At 46.9% G+C, this 20,391-nt stretch overlaps 1 protein-coding gene across 1 annotated transcript in view; it reads left to right on the top strand.

Annotated features, from left to right (window-relative positions):
* The window catches only part of allc (allantoicase), a 71,611-nt gene that overhangs the window by 38,693 nt on the left and 12,527 nt on the right, over window positions 1-20,391 (top strand). Inside the window, exons 8-11 of the mRNA XM_085996393.1 lie at window positions 4,240-4,395; window positions 9,386-9,459; window positions 9,600-9,708; window positions 20,180-20,307. Of these exons, the coding sequence (XP_085852519.1) occupies window positions 4,240-4,395; window positions 9,386-9,459; window positions 9,600-9,708; window positions 20,180-20,307 (467 nt within the window). The remainder of the gene's footprint in view (window positions 1-4,239; window positions 4,396-9,385; window positions 9,460-9,599; window positions 9,709-20,179; window positions 20,308-20,391) is intronic.

Here is a 20,391-nt window from a genome sequence, read left to right as displayed (position 1 = left end):
AGTGAATATTGCGGCGCTACGCATCGCGCCGCAGTGCTGCAGGCCTTCCTCCCCTTATTAAAGGGATGGGGCTTTGCGCAGCGCGACCTGGGGCCCAGCTGGACCACCAGGGATCAGGAGTGCTGGCAAAAGAGCCCCGCACTCAAGAGGAGTGCCGGATTCACGGAGCGCAGCCGGCACCCCACGGGGGGCTTCACAGGAGGCCGGGGACAGCAACGGGGGCAGGTGCTGGCAGGCGTCCAGCAACAAAAATGGCCACCGGGCACCTCCCCTTTAATTTGCGCTGCCCAGGCCGCACGTACGCCCTTTTGACCCTGTCGGGCATAGCGTCTGGCGGTAAGTCAAGGGGCGCTACCGAAGATCGGGGCTGATGTGCGAGCGGGGCGCTGTGCATGGCGATGATGTCATTGCCGGAGGCGCAGTGCCACGGGGCGCTAACAGTTACTGCCGCCGCTAACCTCCCGCTGAATTTCACGGGAGGCATTAGTGGAACGGCGCCCGGGCGCTGGTTGCTTTACGCCCTGTTAGTGCCCTCTTAGGGAGGCGCAAATCAACCGAATTAATTCCTGTTCCAACGATTTGCAAAATCTCAAGCTATTGAAATTAACAGATATTTGATTTAGAATGTATCCACCAATGAGGTGAGCTCACTAAGAACTGCCCTTTCCAAGCCTTCAGGTCCATGAAATTCCAACAGGAATAACTAGCAAATAAAAAAAAAAGCACAAATGGGACTGAGCTGAGGCACTGAACCAAAAGTGAGATGCCCCAGTGTGGGTACCACCAAGCCACCCAGAAATATCACTGACAGCCAACTACATCACCCTGGTACTGCAGAACAGTGCCACAAAAAGTTCCACGTCCTTAGCAGGGCAACTGGACTCATGTTTTTTCTTCCTTGCCCACCCTGGGCACCAGCACATTTTTTACCCCCCTAAAGCAACCCTTCCACAACTAACCCTTCACCATGCTCTCTGGTTAAGGGCGGCTCTAACTCAGCATCTAGCATTTTTTTTTATTCGTTCCTGGGATCTGGGCGCCACTGGCAAGGCCAGCATTTATTGCCCATCCCTAATTGCCCTTGAGAAGGTGGTGGTGAGCCGCCTTGAACCGCTGCAGTCCGTGCGGTGAAGGTACTCCCACAGTGCTGTTAGGGAGGGAGTTCCAGGATTTTGACCCAGCGACACTGAAGGAACGGCAATATATTTCCAAGTCAGGATGGTGTGTGACTTGGAGGGGAACTTGGAGGTGGTGGGGTTCCCATGCGCTTGCTGGTCTTGTCCTTCTAGGTGGTAGAGGTCGCGGGTTTGGGAGACGCTGTCAAAGAAGCCTTGGCGAGTTGCTGCAGTGCATCTTGTAGATGGTACACACTGCAGCCACGGTACATCGGTGGTGGAGGGAGTGAATGTTTAAAATGGGGGATGGGGTGCCAATCAAGCAGGCTGCTTTGTCCTGGATGGTGTCAAGCTTCTCGAGTGTTGTTGGAGCTGCACTCATCCAGGCAAGTAGAGAGTATTCCATCACACTCCTGACTTCCGCCTTGTAGATGGTGGAAAGGCTTTGGGGAGTCAGGAGGTGAGACACTCACTGCAGAATACCCAGCCTCTGACCTGCTCTTGTAGCCACAGTATTTATGTGGCTGGTCCAGTTACGTTTCTGGTCAGTGGTGACCCCCAGGATGTTGATGGTGGGGGATTTGGCAATGGTAATTCTGTTGAATGTCAAGGGGCAGTGGTTAGACTCTCCCTTGTTGGAGATAGCCGTTGACTGGCACTTGTGTGGCGCGAATGTTACTTGCCCCTTATCAGCCCAAGCCTCAATGTCATCCAGGTATTGCTGCATGCGGGCACGTACTGCTTCATTATCTGAGGAGTTGCGAATGGAACTGAACAGTGTGCAATCATCAGCGAACATCCCCATGTCTGACCTTATGATGGAGGGAAGGTCATTGATGAAGCAGCTGAAGTTGGTTGAGCCTAGGACACTGCCCTGAGGAACTCCTGCAGTGATTTCCTGGGGCTATGATGATTGGCCTCCCACAACCACAAACAGTCATCTTCCTTTGTACTAGATATGACTCCAGCCGGTAGACAGTTTTCCCCCTGATTCCCATTGATTTCAATTTTATTAGGGCTCCTTGATGCCACACTCGGTCAAATGCTGCCTTGATGTCAAGGGCAGTCACTCTCGCCTCACCTCTGGAATTCAGCTCTTTTGTCCATGTATGGACCAAGACTGTAATGAGGTCTGGCGCCGAGTGGTCCTGGCAGAACCCAAACTGAGCATCGGTGAGCATGACTATGGCTAGCCAGCTCCCCTAACATCAGTTACTTACATGAGCAACGCTAAAACCCCTTCCACTACTTTAACAGCCTCATACCCTTACAACTCTTACTTCAGCTTTCCCATGTCACTCGCGAGCCCTACCCTTATTTATTCTATCTTCTGTACAGGACAAATTGGCGCACAATATCTGCCACAGGTAGGGCACCAGTGGGGGCTTCCCCAGCCTTAAGTACCATACTCACTTTGAGGAGAAGGTCATAGAGCTTATGGGTCTCTGCTGGGTGAGCTAGTGGGTTCATTGTTCTGCATCTCTTCTGAGATGGAGGTGAGAAGTGCTTTGCATATTAGAGTGGTTTTTCTAATCAATTTCAATGGCCCACTTCCTTTTTCCAGGACTGTCGGCCGGACCTATACATACTGGATGAGTTCTTTTATCACAGCCAACTGCCATGTGTTCTCTGGAGTTTTAACAAAACCAGTCTTTCACATATCTGCACAGGGCGATCCCATAACAGGGAAAATACCCTCAGAGAAATCCCATAAAGTCCACAAAAAAATATTCTTGACTGAATCCATTCTTCAGAGACTTTGCGATCTCTTCAGTACTTGGCTCTTGGCGTAGGAGATGGCGAGGTCTTTAGTGAAATATGGGGGGCTCATGGAAATCGGGGTGGGGGGGTCTGGTTTTTCCGCTTCCCCGCCCTCGGTTTCCCCGCTTCGCCTGCTCGTGGGTGGCCTCTTGCTTCTTGGAACTTGTCGCACAATAGCTGCCTACGCGAAACCACAAGCACAAATACTCAATTACAGGGGACCTGACCTTTATAAGGTAAATGCAAAAACATTTGTAGAAGTCATGTGGTCAGAATGTCACGTGATTAAACCTCCAGGAATGCATAAAATCAGAGTTGGCAACCCAAGTAAACTCGTACGGCTGAAGCTACACAAGATTTACAGAATTATATTTTCTGCATGGTCTGGCAGTGCTGATGTGTTTACTGACTGAGCGCCTACACGGTCACCCTAGCATCCCTGTGAACCACCACACAGCCACAACTTTCCACCCCCTTCTCTGCCTCCTCAATTCCAAATGAGTAATGCTCACTCATTCTTAGCTTCTACCCTCCATCATAGCACTGGGCGACGTAGGAAGACGATCGTGGTGAAGGTGCTAAAGAGGACAGGGCTACTCCAGAGAGGCAGCTGCATATTACTGCCACTTCGCGGGACAGCAGCTCATGTCAGGCTTCCGGCCGACCCCCTCCTGCAGCCTGTGGAAAGTGGGAGGTGACACTGAGCAGCAAGCTGAGATGAGACGAGGGCCACTTGAGTCCCATGGTCATTCCGTACAGCATGAGGAGCCAAGCACCCCTTGCGATCCTGGCCCTCCAGTGCCACTTAGAATAGGTGATAGAAAAGCATGTTTAGGCCCCCACTGGAAGCACAGTTTTAGGAAAGACTTGCATTTCTATAGCGCCTTTCACGACCACTGGACGTCTCAAAGCGCTTTACAGCCAATGAAGTACTTTTGGAGTGTAGTCACTGTTGCAATGTGGGAAACGCGGCAGCCAATTTGCGCACAGCAAGCTCCCACAAACAGCAACGTGATAATGACCAAATAATCTGTTTCTGTTATGTGGGTTGAGGGATAAATATTGGCCGGGGGCACCGGGGAGAACTCCCCTGTTCTTCTTCGAAATAGTGCCTTGGGATCTTTTACGTCTACCTGAGAGAGCAGACGGGGCCTCGGTTTAACATCTCATCCGAAAGACGGCACCTCCAACAGTACAGCACAGTACAGTACAGTTTTAAAAAAGAGTAGGGTACATTATGCAATTATTATTGTATTAAAATAGACTGTGCTCATATCAGTCCTCCTTTCTCATGCAACGTTCTTTGTAACATATTTGATGAAGCACATTGAGATATTTAACATCCTTTTTTCCCTTTCTTCAGATGGTGGGATTGCACGACTCAGGGTGTATGGTGTAGGCCACAGAGATTGGTCAGCAGTTTCACAGAAGCAGACAATAGACCTGGCTGCAATGACCAATGGAGGTGTATGCTTGGGATACAGTGATGCTCATTTTGGACACCCTAATAACATTCTAGGTAATTGGTTACAATACATTTTACTTCAAGATATTGTATTAAAGGAGCTACATGATTTATTTTATGCAATTTAAGAAGGTTCACGTATTTAAAGTTCTCTCAATCATCATCAGGGTACTTTCCATATTAAAATAATTAGGGAATCAATTCCCTAATGAGGCCAGCCCAGCCTCTCTAATTATCATCAATCTCATATACATCAGGTTGTTGTACTTTGTACTGCCTAAAAAATAGTAATCGGCAGTGAATGGGAATTTGCAGCTACAGCCTTTAACACAGCAGTTTTGTTAGGCATAACAGGAGTCTTACACCATTTCTAATTGTATTACTTTAAAAAGAAATGACACAATTTTATTTGGCTAATTCTTAGTAAAAAACTCAATACTGTCAACTGTAATAGTAATTCTTTAACCACCAATGCATACTTATATATATAAATATATATATTCTTTTAAATATACATTTCATAAAAATAGAACCTTAACTACTGTCCCATGGTACTGTATATTGATTTCAATGTCACCAAAATTTCATTTTTTGTACATTCAACAGTTTCTTTGCCACTTTGCTAATGGTGTGTATGAGACAGACTAGCCACAGATATTATAGGTTAATGATGAGTATGAGACAGACTAGCCACAGATATTATAGGTTAATGATGAGTATGAGACAGACTAGCCACAGATATTATAGGTTAATGATGAGTATGAGACAGACTGTGTATTGTTCCACGGAAGCTCAGCGTAAACTCGAGGAACAGCACCTCATCTTCCGATTAGGCACTTTACAGCCTTTCGGACTCAATATCGAGTTCAACAATTTCAGATCATAACCTCGGCCCTTATTAAACATTTTTTCTTGTAATTTTTCCACTCCTTTCCCCCCCCTTTCCTTTTGTTTCTCTCTCACACCTGGCAGCTATCTCTTGCCCTGCCAGTACACTTTACACCTAATCTCAGCCTATTACCATCTCGTCTAGCTCTTTTGTTTCTTTCACTTCTTTTGTCCGATCGCAGCCCTGCCTTCGATCTGTTTTCTTTTCTTTCCAGTTTTGAAGAAGGGTTCGACCCGAAACGTCAACTCAAATTTCTCTCCACGGATGTTGCCTGACCTGCTGAGTTTTTCCAGCATTTTCTGTTGTTATTTCGGATTTCCAACTGTAGTGTATGTAACCGTTCCACCTTTAAGAGAACTATTTTAGGGGTTGCACTACTTTATCTTGGCTGCTGTATACTGTAATACCGGTGGTGACCACACCGGTATATAAGTGCTGTGTAATGATTTATTGGGCAGTTCAGCCCGGACCTTCGACTAGTAAAGACCTGTTAAAAGTTACTCTTGTGGTCTGTGTAGTAATTCTCATTATAACACACAGACTTAACAGTGGCGACGAGTACGATCTTACCCTGCGGCAGAGATACATCCAAGGCAGTTTAACGGGCATCGAGAAGAGGCATCCGCCCTCATCATTCTGCTGAGAGAAGACTCGGGTCTGCAGAGCAAAGGAAGAATTCTGACACGAAGCCTTTCATCAGCAACAGGCAGTGATCATCCCTTCTATCACGGTGGTGGGTAAGCCGATCAGCGACGAGAAGCAAGTCGGCCACGTTATCTGTGAAGTAGGGGAGGGAAAAACGGAGGATATAAGGGCGGAGAACTCGACCATGGCCGGGGAAAAGAGCCGGACAGAAGTCGGGGCCAGAGGCGCTGAGACTGGGGCAGCGTAAGGCACGGAAGCCACGGTGAATGCAAACGCAGCCGGTGTGAGAGACCGGGCTGCAAGCGGGCTGGGAGACGCAACAGCGTCGAGAGAGAGCTCGACTGCGACCGGTGAAAAAGGCCGGGCAGCTACCGAGGCCGCGAGGCGCAGCGACCGGGTCAGCGTAAGGCGCGGGAGAAAATAAAAAAAACCGCGGAGAACTCAGCCGCAGCCGGGGGGGAAAGGACCGGACTGCAAGAGGGGCTGGGAGGCACGATTCGAGAACCGCTGGGGAGGGCGAACGCAGCAATACGGCAATCGGCGCGGGAGAAAATAAAAAAAAAACGCGGAGAACTCAGCCGCAGCCGGGGGGGAAAGGACCGGACTGCAGGAGGGGCTGGGAGCCACGATTTGAAAACCGCTGGGGAGGGCGAACGCAGCAATACGGCAATCGCCATTACAGCCAGCGGGGGAGAAAGGCAAACGCGGGAAGCCGCCATTTTCGTAGGCGGGGAAGAAGACAAGCGTGGGAAACCGCCATTTTGAAAAAAAAAAGTTAAAGAAAAATTTCTTTTTGTTTCTCAAGAAGATTGCGAGGATGCCTAAGCGTGGTAACATCAACGATTTCGATCCCAATGTTGAAGATTGGGCCACGTATGTAGAACGCATAGAGATATATTGTAAGGCAAATAAAATATCAAATGAAGATAAAGCACTAACCTTACTAAACTCAATGGGTGCAAAGACATACGGGCTATTGAAGCATCTTCTATCACCAGCTAAACCAGCGGATCAGACTTTCGCTAATATTGTTGCTGCCCTGAAGGATCATTTGAACCCCACACCGCTGATGTTAGTGGAACGATTTAAATTTTATGCGAGAACGCAACTGAAAGAGGAAAGCAACGTGGAGTACTTAATTGAACTGCGTAAGCTAGCGAAATACTGTCAGTTTGGGGAAAGACTGACAGAGGCACTGAGAGACAAATTTGTGTGCGGATTGTCGAAAGAAGGAACACAAAAGCGGCTGCTTGAAGAGAATGATCTTACACTTGATAAGGCTGTCTCTATTGCAGCATCGCACGAAGCCGCAGCGAGAGGCACTGCGGAAATGCAGCTGAAGGCAGCGGTACTCGGCGTAGATCAAATGGCTTTGGGTACAACAAAATGTTATCGTTGTGGAAAGACAACACACGATCAGAACCAATGCTGGTTTAAAAACCAGGAATGTAGAAAATGTGGCAAGCTTGGTCACATAGCTAAAGTATGCCGGTCAGGAAAGAAGACCAGCAACAAAAAGTCACCGCAGGAAAAGTGCAGAAAGGTACATAAGGTGGCTGAGAAGAGTTCGGATGAACAGAATTCGGATTCAGACTCCAACAGCCAGGAACTGGGTAGTCTGAGAATTCACAATGTGAGTAAGGAAGCTGACCGACAAACTATCTGGGTCACACTGCAGATAGCAGGAGTCCACGTGAAGATGGAATTGGACACCGGATCGGCGTTGACGGTCATGAATAAGCAAGATTACAAAAAGTTATTCACACATATTCCCCTACGGGATACGGAGATAGTATTGCAGACATACACAGGGCAAAGAGTATACCCCATCGGAAAGATAAAAGTCAAGGTGAGACACAAGGGCAAAGAACACCAAGGAATGGACTTATATGTACTACCTGAGGGAGGTCCACCCCTTCTGGGACGGGAGTGGATCAGGAAAACAAATATGGACTGGCACTCCCTAAAAGCAATGACGGTAGATTCCGGAAAAAGAAAAGATGTCAAACCTGAACGATTGTCCAGAATATTGGATGAGGGCATAGGCAGCAGTGACAGTGACAAAGCAGAGAGTGAGAACTCGGTGAAGACAATCAGCTCAGACTCTGGAACTGATGATGGTAAGACCAGCCCATGTGCAAAAGACAAGTCTAAAATGGACTTGCAGACTAATGATGGAAAAACGAAGGAGTGCATAAATGCTTCAGAAGAGAACAAAGTATCAGAACAGAATTCCACTGAACAACAACAACATAGTTTGACAGAGAATTCTGAGTCTGTCCAGTCTACAGACATGCACATTTCTGAGGAACACCGGGCTCGAACTCAACTCAATTTCAAACTACAACAGCAATTCGAACAAATGATTTGCCGTTTTGAGCAAGCGATGAATGCAAAGAAAAAGTTCTTTGACACAGAGTTGGAGAATCTGGGAAGACAGCAGAAGCAGCTGATTGAGAAAATGGAGCAGGAACACACAAACCGTCTGCGCGATGAGGCCAAACGAATCAAAGCTGAGCAAGAAGGAATATGTCAAATTCATCGATCAGTTGAAAGCTAAGAAGGAAGAGCACCCTTTTGTGAGCAGTGTCAGCAGTAATAAGCCACTCAGGGAATTGGTGGCAGAGGCAAAAGCTGAAGTGACGGAGGAAATAGAAGACAATAGAGAAGAAGCAGAAGATGATGACTCATCTGAACCATTATCACCCCTACCAGGTCACGCACGTGGTCCCTCTGAACTGAGCCAAATCAGTCTGGAAGTAGAAAAACTTCCCAAGGTACTCGAGCCTTTAGAAGTCAGCAAGGCTGGTTCTGAAGTTACGAAAGTTCAAGCTGTTAAGTCCAGTGAAGGACTATTAGATGAGTCACCCCAGCAACGAGAACCTACTACACCACCGAGAACTACTACACCACCGAGGCATTATCCGGACCGAGTCAGGAAGCGCAGGAGGCGCCTCCGCAGAGACTGAATCTGTGAACTGTTTTTACATGAAGTTGTGTATATATGTTATGATGTTATGTTTAAATGGGGAATATATATACTGTTAAGCTAAAAAGGGAGGATTGTAGTGTATGTAACCGTTCCACCTTTAAGAGAACTATTTTAAGTGTAGTGTATGTAACCGTTCCACCTTTAAGAGAACTATTTTAGGGGTTGCACTACTTTATCTTGGCTGCTGTATACTGTAATACCGGTGGTGACCACACCGGTATATAAGTGCTGTGTAATGATTTATTGGGCAGTTCAGCCCGGACCTTCGACTAGTAAAGACCTGTTAAAAGTTACTCTTGTGGTCTGTGTAGTAATTCTCATTATAACACACAGACTTAACACCAACATCTGCAGTATTTTGCTATCATATTATAGGTTAATGTTGCTTGACGATTTAGATGAGCCTTTTTTTCTCGTACCATTTTCAGTAAAGGCAAATTAAATAATCCTTTCTCTGCTTGAAGTTCTCTCTTTACTAATTTAATATTCATAACTTTTCAAAACCCATACCTCTGAAGGCATTGGAAGATCCAACGTTATGTCTGATGGATGGGAAACGGCCAGGCGATTGGACAGACCAGCAGTATTAAAGGTAGGAAACCATTGGTCCATCTAGTGATGCTCAGTTTTGCGGCTCACTCTGTTTCACATATACGCTGCTGGTTTTTCTAACCTCTTGTTTCCAAACATGAATTTGACTGATTTTGGATATTTGTACTTTTATCTTTCTAGGCAGATGATCAGGGTGTTTTACAAGTACCTGGTTGTGAATGGGCTGTTTTTAAGCTTGGCCATCCTGGCGTAATAACTCACATTGAGATTGACACAAGCCACTTCAAAGGTACAGTGAGAAAACAAAAAATAAAATAGAGAAAATAGCAGATTTTATCACATCAATACCTTGAAATAAAGATCCTTGAATATCAATGTACAATTGCTTAGCACAATTACCTGATATTCCCTTATCTGTTCTTTTAATGTAGATACTAACCCATTTATTTAAAATCTTAGTGTCTTCTTTACTATTGGAGACAAAGGAATATCGTATAATTGAGATAAGTGTTTGTTCCCTTATTTTCATAGAACCTAATTTCAAGGCAAACAACTTCTGGTGTGATTAAAGAAAGACTTGCGCCTTTCACGATCTCAGGGCGTCCCAAAGCGCTTTATCGCCAATGAAGTATTTTTGAAGTGAAGTTACTTTTGTAGGAAACGCAACAGCCAATTTGCGCACAGCAAGCTCCCACAAACAGCAATGAGATAATAACCAGATAATAGGGTAGATGGAGTAGATGGAGTTAAGATACAAATCAGCCATGATCTAATTGAATGGCGGAACAGACGCAAGCGGCTGAATGGCCAACTGCTGTTCCTATGTCCCTAGATAATCTGTTTTAGTGTTGCTGGTTGAGGGGTAAGCGTTGGCCCGGACACTGGGGGGTACTCCCCTGCACCACTTCGAAATAATATCATGGGATCTTTTACGTCCACTTGAAAGGGCAGTTGGGACCTTGGTTTAACGTCTCATCCCAAACACTCCCTCGGTACTGCACTGGGAGCGTCGGCCTGGATTTTGTGCTCAAGTCTCTGGAGCGGGACTTGAACCCACAAAATTCAGACTCAGAGGCGAGAGTGTTACTCCCTGAGCCACTAATCAAAGAAGATGCACCATTTTCAGAGTTTGGAAGCTGGTTTTATCCTGCTTCCACTAAATGTCTGCATTTTGCTTTTGACAGTTGAAATAAAAGTTTGTGTAGCGAGATACAGTTGGTACCATTCTCTACAGTGCAGACATTTCCTTTGAGTGTTGTTGAGTGCACCTATCTTGGAGCAGGTGATAACTTCACTCATGCTTTCAACCAAAAAACAGCACTGTGGGAGTACGTTCGCCACACGGACTGCAGCGGTTCAAGAAGGCGGCTCACCACCACCTTCTCAAGGGCACTTAGGGATGGGCAATAAATGCTGGCCTCCACAGCGAAGCCCACATCCCATAAACGAATTTAAAAAAAGACCAAACGCAGATTGGGTGACCGCTTTGCGGAACACCTCCGTTCAGTCCGTAAGGGTGACCCCGAGCTTCCGGTCGCCTGTCATTTTAATTCAATGCTCCATTCCCACTCGGACCTCACCGTCCTTGGCCTCTTGTATTGTTCCACGGAAGCTCAACGTAAACTCGAGGAACAGCACCTCATCTTCCGATTAGTCACTCTGCAGCCTTCCGGACTCAATATCGAGTTCAACAATTTCAGATGATAACCTCGGCCCCTATTTCATTTTTTCTTGTAATTTTTCCACTCCTTTCCCCCCCCCCTTTCCTTTTGTTTCTCTCTCACACCTGGCAGCTATCCCTTGCCCTGCCAGTACACTTTACACCCAATCTCAGCCTATTACCATCTCGTCTAGCTTCTAACACCTTTCATTGTCTCTTTTTTACTTCTTTTGTTTCTTTTATTCTTTTGTCCGATCGCAGCCCTGCCTCCGATCCATCTTTTCTTTCCAGTTTTGAAGAAGGGTTCGACCCGAAGCGTCAACTCAAATTTCTGTCCACGGATGTTGCCTGACCTGCTGAGTTTTTCCAGCATTTTCTGTTGTTATTTTGGATTTCCAACATCCGCAGTATTTTGCTATCGTATTTTTAAAAAAAGAATACTTTTACCATGCATGGCTAGAGTTACCTTCCTCTCAGCAAAAGGGAACTAAATGCTGATTTCCCGATCGGGCACGCCCAGTATGGAGTGGCACTCACAGGGTGCGCTGGCTGGGAAATGATGGGCTCCTACCCTCTAATTTTCCATCCGTTAATTTAAAATGGATGAAAAATAACAGGTTGTGGTCCTGCAATTTCCCGACTAGTGCTCCCTATGAGTGCTGCTCTTCATTGGCAAGGCTCGTTCGGGGAAACAGTCCTCGAATTTCCTCTAGGATTTAGTGGTAGTGCATACCCTAAATGTACGTAAAATGTAGGTGTTTGTGTTAAAGTACCATACGTTAATTTTAGTGTAAGTTCCTGCGATCAATAGTGCAATTCACAATAACTCTCGGCCTGCATTTTCCATAGTTATCTGCTGTTAAACAGCAATGAAAAGGAAGCATCGAAATTTCTTACAAATTTATTGCTTTCTCAAATCGAGCTAATTACTTCTATTTCAACCTGAAGTTTAAGGGACTGAGGGAGTGATCAGCAAAGCTGCGCATACCTTATGGCCATTGGCAACAGGAGGCTTCAAACAGGATGGGAGCAGCACCAAGTCTGTGGCAGGGCATATGGGAGAAGCTGGGGAGGAGGAGCAGAAGACCATGAACAGGGGAAATCCATAGGTGTAGGAGGCGGACGCTCAGAATTCGGTACTACCCAAGGTACAGGCAGTATCACAAAAGTCTCAGCCGCTATCCGATAGCAAAGGCTGGTGTATGAGCAGACTTTGCCTTGGTAAAGATACGGGGGGCTGATTCAAGGATAGGTACTCTATGGTCAGAGCGAGTCAATAGGGATTTATGGAACGCATGTCTTGTCTAAAAAAAAGTACTGGAGTTCTTTGAGGAAATTAAAGATCTAATTACAATGGAGTTTTTTTGTGGATGTGATATATTTAGCATTTCAGCAAAACGTTTGGATACCATGCCAGACAATCAATTGGTCAACAAGTTAGGAAGACCTAATTTGAGATGTATACCTAAGGAAAAGAACTCAGATCCCATAAGGTGGTAACGGGATGCTTATAATCCAGTTGGGCGGAGGGGAGGCTGGGGTGGTCGGGTATGACTAAGGGTCACTCGCAGTGATGGTGCCATTGTTGTTTTTAGTGTACATAAATGATTTGCAGCTGGAGACAGAAACAAAAGTTTTCAGATGACACCAAATTGAGGAATGGGTTTCAGACAGTAGGGAACAGGTAAACCGAATACAGAAAGGTCTTTCGATTAGGCACTTTACAGTCTTCTGGACTCAACATCGAGTTCAACAATTTCAGACCATAACCTCTGCCCCATCAATATTTTTCTCTCTCTCTCACATGGCAGCTATCGATCATTTTGCCATTGCCATTTACACTTCATCTAGAGCCATCTTTTATTTCTTAACTTGTCCCATTACCGTCTCCTTTTGCCTTGCACCATCATCCCTTTTGTCTCTTAATCTCTCCTGCCTTCCACCCTATCACAGACCTTCCCTTTTGTTCTTTCCTCCCCTCCCCCCTCTCCCTGCCCCGACACTTGCTTAAAAACCTGTTACATCTCCAACTTTTTCCAGTTCTGATGAAGGGTCATCGACCTGAAACGTTAACTCTGTTTCTCTCTCCACAGACACTGAGAATTTCCAGCATTTTCTGTTTTTATTACGGACAGATCTGGATTGGTTGGGGAGATGAGCTGATAAGTGGCAAATTTCATTTACTGTGGACAAATACAAAGTAGTGAGAAGGGAAGGGAAATAAACAGCGGAACATAAACTAAATGACCACAGGACACAACATAGGAGAGGGATTTGTGGGTATCGGTGGATAGCTCCCTGAAACCAAGTTTACGGGAGCAGTAATAAAGCCCAGCCGTATCTTGGGATATATCGGCAGAGGGAAGGAGGATAAATCTCAGGAGGTGATTAGAATTCTGTACAAGGCACTGGTATCCACTGTAGTACTGTGCACAATTCTGTAATTTAGTTCATGAAGGCAGTGCTGAAAAGGTTCACCAAGTTCATAGCAAACTTAAGGCATCCGAGATATGGGATAAGTTGAAAGAGCCTGAGATTGTTTTCTCTGAAAAAGAGAAGGCTCAGGGTGTAGTGTATGTACCTTGAAGAAGGAACTCTGCAGCCCCTGTATACTGCAGTACCAGTAGTGACCACCCCTGTATATAAGCCTGTGCAGTAACTTTGTATAGTAGTTCCAGTTTTGTCTCCATTCAGTAAACACCTGTTATAACCAACTTCTGCAGTCCGTGTCTCAATTACACACGGACGTTACATTGGCGACGAACAGATCCGAACTTACCTACAGTTCTGCACCACCTCACGGGGATCCATCCCTGAAGCGAAGTTGTTGGAGGTTGAGGCCAGAAGGAAGAAATCCAAAAAGAAAAGAAAACAAACAGAAGAAATAGGCGTCGACCGTGGACAACCGCCCTCTGATTCATCGAATTCGAAGATTTGCAGGAGAGGCTGTCGAGATCTGGGCTTGGTTCTCCAGTCTATGGTGTTCCAGCTAATCGGACTGGTGGCAGGTAGTACACTGATCCTTCCTGGGCTGCGGCGGGCTAGAGCTCGATCGGGTGGCTTTTCAACGGGGCCGAGCAGCGTTGTCGGGAAAGAGGAGAGAGAGAGAGAGGGTGGAGCACACAGGGCGCGGCCGGTGCTACGAAGCCGTGCAGCGTACAGACCCGAGAAGAGGGAGGAAAGTGTCCCATAGGGTCTGCTCTGACGACGGGAACAGTAATTAAAATAAAAGAAATTAGAAGCGCAGAAAGCCGCGAGGAGCTGCAGTTTGCCACGGGGACCGCGGAGAGCGGCGTTGGCAGCAGCGCGGGGGGAAGTGCGCGAAGACCATAGGGCGTCGCCATCAAGGCATAAAAACGCCAGCAACAGCGCTGGCAGCAGTGGAAAAGGCAGAAAGCGCGGGAGGCGCCATCTTAATCCAGCGGGGAAGAAGGCAAAGCGCGAGAGGCGCCATTTTGTTCAATCGGGGAAGAAGGCAAAGCGCGGGAGGCGCCATCTTAGATCTCCAAGATGCCGAAGACTGGCAATAACACTGCCTTCGATAATGCAATAGAAGACTGGACCACGTATGTGGAAAGAGTCGAGGTATATTGCGAGGCAAACGAAGTAGCCGATGAGAAAAAGGCATCGGTACTACTAAACTTAATGGGCGCAAGAACGTATGGCCTATTGCGGAACCTGATCACTCCAGTCAAACCGATGGAGAAGAGTTTTAACGAAATTGTTGATATCCTACAGGAACACCTAAATCCTACACCGCTGCTGATAGCAGAAATATTTAAATTCCACAAGAGAAATCAGCATAAAGATGAGAGCAATGCTGATTACCTTATGGAACTACGCAAGCTATCAAAGCACTGCCAGTTCGGAGCAGGACTGGCAGATACCCTACGGGACAAATTTGTCTGTGGACTCCTGAGTGAAGGAACCCAGAAGAGCTTACTCTCAGAGAAAGAGCTGACGCTAGATAAGGCTTTCAGTGTGGCAGTATCGTACGAAGCAGCAGCAAGGGGAGCTGAGGAAATACAGCAAAAGCCACAGGAGTACAGCACCCATGAAATGACACGGGAATTTGAAAAATGTTATCGCTGCGGCAGAACAACCCATGACCAGAAGGACTGCTGGTCCAAGGACAAAACATGCAGGCAATGCGGAAAGATGGGACACATTGCACGAGTTTGCAGGTCCGGGAAGAAGACTAACGACAACAAAAAGACTACTAAGGAAAAGTACAGGAAAGTACAAAAGATGACGGACAGTAGTTCCGAAGACCAGAAGAGTGATAGTGAATCCGGGAACAAGAGACTAAGCTGTCTCAAGCTACACAACGTAATCACAAAAGAGGATCACCAAACCATTTGGGTCACCCTCACGATAGCAGGGTCCCAAGTCAAAATGGAATTGGATGCAGGATCAGCCCTGACCGCCATGAATCGACGAGACTACGAGCGGCTATTCTCACACATACCCTTGAAAGACACATCCATTGTCTTGAAGACATATACGGGGCAGAAAGTATACCCCAGAGGGAAAATAAGGGCGCCTGTCGAATACAACGGCAAGGAAATACAGAAATTGTATCTGTACATACTGCAAGATGGTGGACCACCGTTATTGGGACGTGAATGAATCAGAAAGATAAGTTTAGACTGGCACTCCATTCAGGCACTGACCGTGGCTGGTAAAAAGGATGACGACGTCACACCTGGACGATTGTCAAAAATCTTGGCTAACGCCAAAGAGGTATTTCAACAAGAACTGGGAACTCTTAAAGGCGCAACCGCCTCGATAAAAATAGAAGAGAATGCAATTCCCAAGTTTTTCAAAGCAAGACCGGTACCGTATGCAATTCGCCCAGCCGTCGAGGCAGAGCTGGAGAATCTGGAGAATGCAGGCGTGTTAACTAAGGTAGACTGGAGCGAGTGGGTGCCACCCATCATTCCTGTCATGAAGAAAACGTTAAACAATAAGTCTGAGGAGCCAAGGAAGGTTCGCATCTGTGGGGACTTCAAGGTGACTGTGAACCCAGTCCTTCACACAGTACAGTATCCTCTCCCGAGGATAGAAGATATTTTCGCCTCACTACCTGGAGGGAAACGTTTTACAAAAATTGACCCAGCGCAAGCATATTTGCAGATGGAGGTTGAAGAATCCTCTAGGAAATATCTCATGATAAACACTCACAAAGGTCTTTACCAGTATAATCGACTGGTATTCGGAGTTGCATCAGCTCCGGCTATATGGCAAAGAGCGATGGAACAAGTCCTGCAAGGGATTCCAGGGACTCAGTGTTACTTGGACGACATCCTAGTGACAGGTGAAAATGACAGTGAACACCTAGCCAACCTAGAGCAGGTGCTCACTAGACTAAGAGAACATGGGCTACGAGCCAATCGCCCTAAGTGCGAGTTTTTAAAGAAACAAATATCGTATTGTGGCCACGTGATTGATGAAGAGGGGTTACATAAGTCCCATGACAAAATTGAAGTGGTAGTTAAGGCTCCAGCGCCTGAAAATGTGTCGCAACTGAGGTCATTCCTCGGATTGATGAATTACTACCATAAGTTTTTGCCGAATTTGTCCACAATTCTGCACCCACTGAATGCTCTGCTACAAACTGGAGTAGCATGGAAATGGAGCGATGAATGTAAGCGGGCCTTTCAGAAGTGTAAAGGCCTGATCACTTCAAGAGAAGTATTGGCTCACTACAACCCATCACTACTGATAAGACTGGCGTGTGATGCGTCTCCCTACGGCGTTGGAGCGGTACTGTCACATAAATCCCTTGATGGTTCAGAGAGGCCGATAGCTTTTGCGTCACGCTCGTTAACTGCAGCCGAGCGTAACTACACCCAGATTGACAGAGAGGCCCTCAGCCTGGTGTGGGGGGTGAAGAAGTTCAATCACTACCTGCACGGACAGAAATTTACTCTACTAACTGATCATCAACCTCTTGTCTCCATTTTCAACCCTAAGAAGGGCGTCCCGATAATGAAAGCACAACGGCTACAGAGGTGGTCCCTTTTCCTAGGGGCACACCAATATGACATCGAGTACAAAGGAACTAAACAGCATGGGAATGCTGATGGATTGTCGCGCCTACCGTTGCCGACGGTGGAAGAAGCACCTGCAGTGGATCCTGTGGAGATATTCCACTCGACCATTGTCGAATGTCTACCTGTGACGAATGCAAACATAGAAAAGGAAACACGAAATGACCCGACACTCTCGCCGAGAAGAGAACAGCTGTCAGTGTGCAGAGGAACCTTGATGTGTGGATCCAGAGTAGTAATTCCAACCAAATTGAAGGATAGAGTGCTCAATGAGCTTCATGAGGGTCATCTGGGAGGGGTAAAAATGAAGAACTTAGCCAGAGCGTTTGTGTGGTGGCCGGGAATCGATAGAGAAATCGAAGAAATGACCAAGAGCTGTACAGGATGCCAGAAGGTCCAAAACGCCCCACCACAAGCCCCTCTACATCCATGGGAGTGGCCCTCATCTCCATGGCAAAGGGTACACATTGATTTTGCTGGTCCCTTTATGGACTCGATGTTTTTAATTGCGGTGGATGCACATTCAAAGTGGCCAGAGGTAATAAAAATGTCCTCAACCACCACAGAAAAAACTATCACAGTCTTACGAACCATATTCACCAGAAATGGGCTGTCTGAACAGATTTGCTCCGACAATGGACCACAGTTTGTGTCTGAAGAGTTCCGGAGGTTCTTAAAGAACAATGGTGTTAAGCATTACACATCCGCCCCATATCATCCAGCCACCAATGGATTGGCTGAGAGGTTCGTTCAAACATTCAAGAAGGCTATCAAGGCAATGTGTAATGAAGACATACCCCTACAACACAAGGTGGATAACTTCTTGTTTGCCTACCGGAATGCGACACATGCGGTTACCAGCCAAACTCCAGCCATGATGTTCTTCAATCGAAGACTAAGATGCTGCTTGGATTTGGTTAAGCCAAACATCAGAAGAGATGTGGAGAACAGGCAATTTCAGAATATGAATGAAAGACCAACCAGGAGTTTCAAGATAGGTCAACCAGTTTTGGCCCGGGACTACCGCACAGAGAAATGGCAGCCAGGAACGATCTGCACATGGCAAGGACCTCTCATGTATACCGTGGACGTTGGAGAGAGCATTGTAAGACGCCATGCTGACCAGATTCTAGAGTCACTGGAAAACGTCAAATCTACACCACGATCCGATACACCTGGTGATGAAACCGAAGTACCAATTGCATCTACCTCAGAATCGGTGATATTGGAAGCAGACGAACCAAACAACGACGTTGATCCCGAATCAACTTTGCCAGAAGAACCTGATACCCCAAAGAGGCGTTATCCGGACAGAATCAGGAAGCCTCCTCAAAGACTGAATTTATAATTGATTAACTTCAGCTAATGTGTATAGCAACTGTAATTGTAAATATGTTATTTAATTATTAATCGAATGTTATGTACTGTTTAGCTAAAAGGGGAGGAATTGTAGTGTATGTACCTTGAAGAAGGAACTATATTCTGCAGCCCCTGTATACTGCAGTACCAGTAGTGACCACCCCTGTATATAAGCCTGTGTAGTAACTTTGTATAGTAGTTCCAGTTTTGTCTCCATTCAGTAAACACCTGTTATAACCAACTTCTGCAGTCCGTGTCTCAATTACACACGGACGTTACACGGGGGAGATATTATTCAAGTATTCAAGATTTTTAAAGAAACCAATACATTGAACCTTGATAATAGAATTTAAATTGCCACAAACTTTAGAACTAGGGTCGTAGGCTCAAGCTTAGATGAGGGAGAAGTGCACAAAAAGGTTACCTGCAACTACTTCCCGGAGAGAGTACTGAACATGTGAAATCGAGTGCCCAGGAAGCCCGTGGAAAGTAGATTGTCTGGAAAATAATTGAAGGACAATTAGATAGATATTTGAGGGAGTGGTGAATTGAGGGCTGTTAGTTTTTGGGGACTGGCCAGGTGGATTGCCGACTCCTTCCTGTCTTCCCTCTGTTTCTATTTCAGAGTGAATCCAGTGTGGGCTAAGCTCCAGAATGCAGCTTGCTGTGTGAATTCCTGAGTCAGGCACTTAGCTTGCAGCCCATTGTATTTGCTGACGGTGTCACATTGTAAATGAAGCACAGTGTAAACCCCACAGCAGCGTTCTGATCTATATTTGTATGTCTGTGATCCACGGTCCACAGTACTGTCCCACAGATGCTTGTCACAGATGAATTTTAAAGTCAATGGCTCCATTATTTACGGGGAGGGAGCAGTGGCGACTAGGTCCTGCCGAATTTAATGGCAGGACTTCATTTGAATCTCTTTTTTTACAAAGTTTCCCACACAGCAGCCAGCCAGATTGAGAGGCTGGCCGGCTGGCGGGAGGGAAGGCCTGCTATACAAGGCCGTAGCCAGGGACCGGAGAGATCACGGGGGGGGGACGTGGGCGGCAGGGGTCGGCGGAAATCGGGGTGGGGGGGGTGGTTGAGATTGTGGGGGGCGGGGAGAGATCTAGGGGGAGTGTGGAGATTGGGGACGGGGGGAGATCGTGGAAGGGGAGACTTCAGATCGCGGGGGACATCAGTGTGCGGGGAGGGGGTTCTGGAGATCGGGGGGGAGTAGGTCAGCTGATTGTGGGGAGCTGGGCAGATCGCGGCAGGTTAGCTTGGGAGCGGAGCGGGGGGGCGGGGGCGTTGGAAGCACTCCTGCTCCTCCTGGCCCACAAGCGGTGCTGGATCCGGCAGTTCCTGCCTCCCTTCAGCTGCCAGGTTTCCCGAGCCCCAGGAAACCTGACCCGCACCCAATAAATCCACATGGCAGCCTCTCGAGAGCAGGCTGCTTGCCTGACCCCCCAACCCGCCTTGGTTAAACTGGAAGTGGGTGCGATTGCGGCGGTTTGGGGTACGTCTTTAAGAATTTAATCCTCCCGCCCATCCTGGGAGGGGGGGGGTTAAAATTCCCCCCAATAGTTTGCAGCAGCTTTAACAGTGCCAGCCTTCGCGGAGCAGCATTGGGGTGTGCTCTACTGGGCTGAAAATGTGAACCACATATTTAAGCAACACATTCTCAATCTTTCTGCCATCAGGTAACTTCCCAGATAGTTGCAAAATTGAAGGCTGTGCCATAACTCCAGAAGAGGAGAAAAAGAACATTGGCATGAAGTGGAAAAGCTGTCATGGTTTGAAATGGAAGTTACTGCTGCCAATCACTAAGGTAAATGAAGATAGAAACATGGAAGATAGGAGCAGGAGTAGGCCATTCGGCCCCTCGAGCCTGCTCCGCCATTCAATGAGATCA

The sequence above is a fragment of the Somniosus microcephalus genome, chromosome 9 (genome assembly GCF_052327205.1).
Source record: "Somniosus microcephalus isolate GS21.2 chromosome 9, FLI_Smic_1.0, whole genome shotgun sequence".
In the NCBI taxonomy this organism is placed as follows: Eukaryota; Metazoa; Chordata; class Chondrichthyes; order Squaliformes; family Somniosidae; genus Somniosus; species Somniosus microcephalus.
The sequence above is the reverse complement of the archived record's forward strand: the minus strand, read 5'-3'. Positions and strand labels throughout refer to the sequence as shown.